Source organism: Zea mays, chromosome 2 (assembly GCF_902167145.1).
Source record: "Zea mays cultivar B73 chromosome 2, Zm-B73-REFERENCE-NAM-5.0, whole genome shotgun sequence".
In the NCBI taxonomy this organism is placed as follows: domain Eukaryota; kingdom Viridiplantae; phylum Streptophyta; class Magnoliopsida; order Poales; family Poaceae; genus Zea; species Zea mays.
The window spans coordinates 191,979,534-191,988,145 of record NC_050097.1 but is presented as its reverse complement, the minus strand read 5'-3'; the positions used below and the strand labels follow the sequence as shown (position 1 = coordinate 191,988,145).

General features: G+C 52.4%; 2 protein-coding genes across 2 annotated transcripts; one reads left to right on the top strand and one right to left on the bottom strand.

The window, feature by feature from the left end:
- Positions 1–3,051: 3,051 nt before the first annotated feature.
- On the top strand, positions 3,052–4,400 carry LOC103647491 (tuliposide A-converting enzyme 1, chloroplastic). Its single transcript, XM_008672022.3, has one exon. The coding sequence runs from the start codon at positions 3,186–3,188 to the stop codon at positions 4,167–4,169; it is 984 nt and encodes a 327-aa protein (XP_008670244.1). The 5' UTR covers positions 3,052–3,185; the 3' UTR covers positions 4,170–4,400.
- A 386-nt stretch (positions 4,401–4,786) lies between these two features.
- LOC100283775 (gibberellin receptor GID1L2) lies at positions 4,787–6,222 on the bottom strand. Its single transcript, NM_001156674.2, has one exon. It carries the CDS (start codon positions 6,140–6,142, stop codon positions 5,057–5,059), a length of 1,086 nt encoding a protein of 361 aa, NP_001150146.2. The 5' UTR covers positions 6,143–6,222; the 3' UTR covers positions 4,787–5,056.
- Positions 6,223–8,612: the final 2,390 nt, after the last annotated feature.

The window sequence follows — 8,612 nt, the reverse complement described above, 5'->3', positions numbered from 1 at the left end:
GTTCTTTTTTATTTGTCGCAGTTTAGTTCAAAAATGAACTAGCGGGCGACAAATATTCGAGAATGTAGGTAGTACAACTCAGTTAATTTTGTCCTGATTCAGTAACCCCTTCTGATGAAATTTGAGAATCTGGAACCCATACCCAAGCCTTCATTGAGCTTATGCTTATGAAATAACAAGTAGTAGATAAAATCTAGGACTAACTGTAATTCAGCAACAGACAATATATCTATGAAAAAATAATAATATGCATGTCCTTAATCAAAACTCGAAACAAAAATGTAACCAAACATCGGCATCGAAAACGGTGCACCATGGCCGCGCGAAGGAGTGGACAAACGGAGATGGAAACCGTGCCTTGGCCGTCCCACCTCCCCGCGCCACCCACTACCTTTCAGCTTCCTCTGCCCCTCATCGGGTCCTTTCCCCCGACGCACACGGCACACCAGCCCATGTCAGCACATCAAACTAGCGAGATTGGGAGCGCCCTCTGCCATAGGATTGATCAACGGGTCGCCGTCGCACCAGCCCATTCCCGGGCACATCACCGTCGCACCAGCCCATTCCCGGGCACAGCCGGACGGGCTCGCGTAGCAACGCTACGCCTATGTCGTCTGTCTCGGAGCTCTCGTGTGATATCCTGGCCCCTGGGATGGGATGTCCTGGCCCAAGGCTTAATAGAATTAATAGTGTAATCATACCAACAAGGTGCATCTTCTTTTTCGGAAGCCTATCTCGAAAGAACCTCCAAGTTAAGCGTGCTTGGCTTGGAGCAATTTGGGATGGGTGACCGACCGGGAAGTTTTCTCGGGTGCGCATGAGTGAGGACAAAGTGCGCACAAAAGACTCGTGTTGGTCTGTGGGGACAATATATGATCCTAGAGAGCTGCCAGGAGTAAGTACCGCCGGTCCAGGGATTGGACGGGGTGTTACAAGTGGTATCAGAGCCGACCCTCGCGGTTTCACGGGCGTGTGTGGGCTAGGGGGTTCGGGTATATGGCGCATGGCGCATGTGGGCCTGGAGTGGTCACATGGCATGGCATATGACGACACTAGACATGCAGACGTGGCCAAGAGGGGAGGTTCCTGGATTGGGGTTGACCGACGAGGACGTCGGTCTTCTAAGGGGGGTGGATTGTGATATCCTGGCCCCTGGGATGGGATGTCCTGGCCCAAGGCTTAATAGAATTAATAGTGTAATCATACCAACAAGGTGCATCTTCTTTTTCGGAAGCCTATCTCGAAAGAACCTCCAAGTTAAGCGTGCTTGGCTTGGAGCAATTTGGGATGGGTGACCGACCGGGAAGTTTTCTCGGGTGCGCATGAGTGAGGACAAAGTGCGCACAAAAGACTCGTGTTGGTCTGTGGGGACAATATATGATCCTAGAGAGCTGCCAGGAGTAAGTACCGCCGGTCCAGGGATTGGACGGGGTGTTACAAGTGGTATCAGAGCCGACCCTCGCGGTTTCACGGGCGTGTGTGGGCTAGGGGGTTCGGGTATATGGCGCATGGCGCATGTGGGCCTGGAGTGGTCACATGGCATGGCATATGACGACACTAGACATGCAGACGTGGCCAAGAGGGGAGGTTCCTGGATTGGGGTTGACCGACGAGGACGTCGGTCTTCTAAGGGGGGTGGATTGTGATATCCTGGCCCCTGGGATGGGATGTCCTGGCCCAAGGCTTAATAGAATTAATAGTGTAATCATACCAACAAGGTGCATCTTCTTTTTCGGAAGCCTATCTCGAAAGAACCTCCAAGTTAAGCGTGCTTGGCTTGGAGCAATTTGGGATGGGTGACCGACCGGGAAGTTTTCTCGGGTGCGCATGAGTGAGGACAAAGTGCGCACAAAAGACTCGTGTTGGTCTGTGGGGACAATATATGATCCTAGAGAGCTGCCAGGAGTAAGTACCGCCGGTCCAGGGATTGGACGGGGTGTTACAAGTGGTATCAGAGCCGACCCTCGCGGTTTCACGGGCGTGTGTGGGCTAGGGGGTTCGGGTATATGGCGCATGGCGCATGTGGGCCTGGAGTGGTCACATGGCATGGCATATGACGACACTAGACATGCAGACGTGGCCAAGAGGGGAGGTTCCTGGATTGGGGTTGACCGACGAGGACGTCGGTCTTCTAAGGGGGGTGGATTGTGATATCCTGGCCCCTGGGATGGGATGTCCTGGCCCAAGGCTTAATAGAATTAATAGTGTAATCATACCAACAAGGTGCATCTTCTTTTTCGGAAGCCTATCTCGAAAGAACCTCCAAGTTAAGCGTGCTTGGCTTGGAGCAATTTGGGATGGGTGACCGACCGGGAAGTTTTCTCGGGTGCGCATGAGTGAGGACAAAGTGCGCACAAAAGACTCGTGTTGGTCTGTGGGGACAATATATGATCCTAGAGAGCTGCCAGGAGTAAGTACCGCCGGTCCAGGGATTGGACGGGGTGTTACATCTCGCCTCCCAGGAAGTAGGGCGGATCCGTGGATGAGATTCACGCCGTGGCGCAGCTCCTCGCTGCAGCCGTGGCCACTGAAAGTTCGGGATTGTGATTTGACCTTTCGAACACATTCGAATCAGCCTCTTCGAGAGTCCAACACTCAAACTGTCCAAATCCAACAAGTCACTTACGTGGGCCACATGGGCCATTCTCAGTTGAGACTGTCTGCAGCGGCGCCCGCTCCCTGTCCCCTCGCGTAGAGGCAACAGAGACCTCCAATACACCGCAACGCAGCCCCCTATGTACCCCTGCCGCTGCCTGCACGCGCTCTCCTCTTCTCTCTAGATTCAGCGTATGCTCTTCTCCTCCTCTATCTACTGTTGTATGGGTCCGGCTCTAATTGTTAGTAGAAGAAAAATTAATAGTGAATAAAAAGTAGTATATGAAATAATATTTTATAGTTGTAGTGTGATATAAGGGGAGAAAATAGAGGGAACCGCTGTAGTAGATGAAAAAGTAGGAGATAAAATATTAATAATATAACGCAAAAAGTGATATAATAAGAAAAATTTAAGAGTAAGACAGTCTGAGCTCATACCAACCAGGCCGCTGATCTGTCAACGCCTCCCGCATTCAACACACGCCAAGCGTTGCTGGCGGCGAAGACGTGCAACCTGCAGCGACCGCACTTCAAACCTCCTCGGCCCTAGCCTTCCCTTGGGCTTTCCCAGGCCACACCCCGACTCACCAATGGCCGGCTCCGGCGCCAACGACGATGAGGTCATCTTCGAGATGGCGCAGTTCATCCGCGTCTACAAGAGCGGCCGCGTGGAGCGCTACTTCGGCTCCGACCCCGTCCCGGCCTCCACAGACACCGCCACGGGCGTCGCCTCTAAGGACCGCGCCGTCTCCCCAGACGTCGCCGTCCGCCTCTACCTCCCGCCGCCCGCCAAGGATACCGAAGACAACGGCGGAAGCAGTAAGAAGCTTCCAATCCTCGTGTACTTCCACGGCGGCGGCTTCTGCCTCCACACCGCCTTCAACTTCGTCTTCCACGCCTACCTGACCTCCCTCGCCGCGCGTGCCCGCGCCATCGTCGTCTCCGTCGAGTACCGCCTCGCGCCCGAGCACCCGCTCCCCGCCGCGTACGACGACTCCTGGCGGGCGCTCCTCTGGGTCGCATCCCACGCCACTGGATCCGGTGAGGAACTCTGGCTCACCGACCACGGCGACTTCTCCCGCTTGTGCGTCGGCGGCGATAGCGCGGGCGCCAACATCGCGCACCACATGGCGATGCGCGCCGGCGCCGAGCCCCTCCCGCACGGCGCCCGCATCAGCGGCGCCGCAATCGTGCACCCCTACTTCCTCGGAGCCGACCGGGTGGCCTCCGAGGAGACGGACCCCGCGCTGGCCGAGAACGTGGTGACCATGTGGCGTGTGGTGTGCCCCGGTACCACAGGCTTGGACGACCCCTGGATCAACCCGCTCGCGGCCGGCGCGCCTGGGCTGGAGGGGCTCGCGTGCGCGCGCGTCCTCGTGTGCCTCGCCGAGAAGGACGTGGCCCGCGACCGGGGACGCGCGTACGCCGCGGAGCTTAGGGCCAGCGGATGGGCTGGGGAGGTGGAGGTGGTCGAGGTGAACGGGCAGGGTCACTGCTTCCACCTCGTCGACTTCGCGTGCTCCGATGCTGTCGCGCAGGACGACGCCATTGCGAGATTTGTTAACCTGTACTAGGATCCTGCGATCTCGTGGGCGTCGTACTTTGCATATGGTCTACGCCTGCCTGATATGTCTGTAAACCTACCGGCGAATTCATACTCTTTTACGTTTCTGCGGTCCGAAAATTATTGTCGTTGATATACATCCGGCTGCGGTCGGTGGAGGATTTTGGATCGCCACTTGATCAATCCAAACTTGATTTAAAACTTTTCTGTGTTCTAATCAAAACGAGGCACACAAATCTAATGCCATGGCTTCGACTCTTCTGATCATAACACTATTTTGACGCTGATACTGCAGATAGAGTAATAGAATGGAGTTTAAAATATATAGACAGGGGCATAAATCATCAGACAAGATCGCATTGCAGCTGTTGTGAGGATGTTCCTCTGTTTACATGTGTGCAGAGTCTACTTATTCACAGCTAACGCAACTCGATTTGTTTTAGAAAGAGTGCAAAATAGTAGTGACAGTGCGAAGCTGCTCTGTTTTCAGTTCAATGTATATCTGTAGCAGGTGGTTTGAATAAAACCTCAAATGAAATGGATCAATTTCAAGTCTTATCAAGTCGGGTAGTCCAAGTAATTTCTTTTCAAACAAAAGATGCAATTACTAACAACGTACAGTCCGAAAGAAACAGGGGCAATTTTCAAGTATACAATACATCGGACAGTTTTCAAGTATACAATACATTTAGCCACTCGCTAGCCTGCACTTCGAAATTACAGTATGTACTGTTCAGGATAAATTTCGATGCACAACAGAAATTCAAGATCAGGATTCTGAATCGAGACTGAACCTCTGTGCTTAACTTGCAATATGAATAAAAGTCACTAATTGTGCGATTTTTTTTCTCTCGCTGAACTACTCACCAGGTCCGGGCAAACAAAGCGAAAGGCACCTCAACAGCGCCGGACGAATTCGGCCACGAGGGCGAGCTCCTTCACGGCTTTTTCGCTGCCGTGTTTAGGCAAGAAGAAGACGTGCGCCTCACCCTTGGTCTCGTAGAACTCGAGCTCCCCCTCCCAGCCGCACTTCTTGATTCCCTCTGCGTAAGCCCTTGCCCTCTCCACGAACCAGCACTGGTCCGCCGTGGTCACCAGCACGCGGCGGGAACCAAGCTGCCTCCACTCCTCCGGCGATGCCATTGGGTTGACGTAGGGGTGGTCGAGGCCGAACTTTCCGCCGCAGATGAATTCCCAAGTGGGATCGAACATTGCGCGGTAGCCGGGATCCGTGGGCTCCGCGCCCAGCGGCTCCTTCCCCCAGAAATAAGGGTACAGGAGGACGACGCCGCTGACCATGTCGCCGTAACCCTCGATGCCGCCTTCCTTGCGCAGCCTTATCGCCACGTTGTGCGCCATGTTACCGCCGGCGCTGTCCCCCGCAAGGACGATGCGGGAGGCGTCGCCGTGAGCGGCGAGCCAGGGCTCAGCTTCCGCCTCGGCGCCATCCGCGCGGCACGCGGCGATGACCGCCTTCAAGGCCGCGAATGCGTCGTCGTAGGCGGCGGGGATGCGGTGCTCGGGCGCTAGGCGGTAGTCAACGGAGACGACGACGGCGGGCACCGCGGCAGCGAGGGAGGCGGCGTAGATGTGGTACAGCGGGGAGGCGGCGGTGTGGACCATGAACGCACCGCCGTGGAAGAACACAACGACGGGGAGCTTCTTCCCGGCATCCACTCCCGCGGGTAGGTAGAGGCGGGCGGAGATGCCTGCGGCGGGGTCCAGGACGATGTCCTTGGACGCGACGCCGTTGGCGGGATCGCCATCGGGGCAGGGCGGGACGGTCTCGGTGCCGTCGAAGCGCTCGACGCGGCCGGTCTTGTACACACGCAAGACGCCGGGCATCTCGAACTCGAGCTCGGAGTCGGGGTCCATGGCGGCGTGGGGATTGAGGAGCCTGTGGATCGGGAACCGGACGAGCAGAGCGGCTAGCGAAGCGATGAGAAGAGCCGCAAAGAGCACCCGACACGACAGTTTGGGCATTCTTCCTGTTCTTCGTGGTTGGTATTTGGTAGCGAGCAGGCGAGAGATCTGGATTCTCGACTAGTGGATCAGCGATCCGGAGATCTGGTGGGGAGTGGGAACCGTGGGTGTGGGTCTCTCTAGCAGGTTAGACAAAAAAAAGCTCAATTGCGATAATAATTTTTAAGCCAAACGTTTAGGCTCTGCAAAATTCAAATTTAAATGCTCAGGTCTTGGAAGATTCATGATTTTATGAACTCACGACATGTACAACCATATATAATACAATGTTTCTTAAAGATTTTTTAGGCGATTAACTAAAAAGGTATGAGAGATGTACTCTTCACGAATAGTATGTTCATGTTTGATATAGCTCAGGCTTCTCGAAAAATGACTAATGTTTCTGACATCTCTTCAAGAGTAGTTTCTCTATAGGAGTTAGTATTTTTAACAAATTGTTCGGACCCTCTTGGTGTGAGAGAAGGGGAGCAAGGAAAAAAGCTGCTAAGAGCCTTTTTTTTGCTCTCGCTTCAACTTCTTAATGCTTTTTGTTGGGAGCTCTTTTTTTAGACCGTTTGATAAGGCTCCTGTAGGAGCCGGAGCGGTTTAGGAGCCCTTTCAAACAGACCATATTTATCTATATGACTCTCTCTCTATATAGGGATGGTATAATAAAAACACTTGGCTTCGCCCCGCTACAGGAAGCTCTGGTCAGTCACATGTAACCATCACCCAACTAGCGCGCATTAAATAAATGTGTTTGTAAATCTTGTGATAAGTTTCCACTGTCAAATCATATCTATTGCATGCGCGAAAATGCACGTAAATTTGAGAATGGGCATGGGGCGTATAATAGATCATTTTGAAAGAAATTGACGTAAAACCTAAAGGTTGGTGTCCTAATTTATACATTTTAGGTCTTAATGTATATAAACTCCATAACTATGTCATCAAATGATGATCCCAATATCGTAAGTACATGAACGGAGATGATTTTACGATAACAACATTGAAGAAAATGATGTAGCATAAAAACTGATATAGATCTGCATAGATGCTTATATTTTTATCATAGATGTTAACAATGTAATATGAAAGTAGATTTCTTTACGATACCGTATCAGTTATGCATGTATGTGGGTCTTTCGTATAGTATGCTTATCGATCAAATAGAACCCCTAACATGTCGTAACCCCAACCAATGTGCACACCATTGTCCGTTTCAGGTGACCCTCCTAACGCCATCGCCCCCGCCCCACCCAAAATAACCACTGTCGTCGTCCTTGGTCCAGTGTAGTGTCGGTGTCAGGTGCAATCTCGGCAATGGGAAATGAAGTGTTTCACGGGCATCAAGAAACCCCATCTGCGTCTACTCCAACTTCGATGGATACCCCACCGATGGTTTTGTGAGGGCCTAGATGCGACGAGGTCAAGGATGGGGGAGCAGGTTGCGATTGTATGACCTCCTATGACAACGATAAGTTCACAGGAGATGGATACACCCCAAGTGTTGCAATCATATGTAATTGTTCAAATCCACCATGTAAAAAATCTATTTCGCCCGTGCATACAACGTGCTACCCGTGTGAATATCTTATGTGTTTTGAATGTAATTTATGTACATAATTATGGTCTATTGTTATAAAATTGCAGCTAGAAATGATGATCTGAGTATAGTTCCTAAAGTAGGGATGACATTTAAAGATATTGATGATGCTTATAAGTTTTATAAAGGATACACATATGAAGTTGGTTTTTCACTAAATAAATAGAGAGAAGACATATTGTAAGTGGTTGAATTGTTTGTGTGAAGGAAAACGTGCATCTAGAACAAATGATACCCCTGGGATGCGCAATAAGGACACTGGAGGAACGCAGTGTAAGGCTGGAATAAAACTTAGAAAAATCTATGATGACGATAAAAAGAACTGTCGGGTACCGTAATTAGGGGTACCCCCAACACTCCTAATCACGGCCGGTAAACACCTTCAGAGCAAACCATAAAGGCTTACGGCTCGGGTCAAAGTCAAAGCTTCGTCTACCAAGGGACACGGTCTCGCCTCGCCCGAGCCCAGCCTCGGGCGGAACAGTGGTCCTGGACGAATCCACATCTCGCCCGAGGGTCTCCTCAGACAGTGAGCGCACCCTCGGCTCAGCCAAAGGCAAGCCTTGTCGTGCAAGCGACCTTGGCCAAATCGCCTTACCAGCCGACCATATTGCATGCGCATTTAATGCTGGGATCGCCTGACACCTTATCCTGACACGCGCGTCTCAGTCGGCAAGGTCAAAGTGACCGCAGTCACTTCGCCCTTTCACTAACCGATCTGACAGGAAAACAGCGCCGACCGCCCCGATCCGGCTGCTGTGCCAACCACCCGGGCGAAACCGACAATGGTCAAGTTAAGCCTCGGGCGCAACAGGAAGCTCCACCTCGCCCGACCCCGGGGCTCGGCCTCGGGAGGAGATCTCCGCCTCGCCCGACCCTAGGGCT

Bases quoted from the DNA above. Each gene is read 5' to 3' on its own strand.
- LOC103647491 (XM_008672022.3), top strand. From the start codon at position 3,186: ATGGCCGGCTCCGGCGCCAACGACGATGAGGTCATCTTCGAGATGGCG.
- LOC100283775 (NM_001156674.2), bottom strand. From the start codon at position 6,142: ATGCCCAAACTGTCGTGTCGGGTGCTCTTTGCGGCTCTTCTCATCGCT.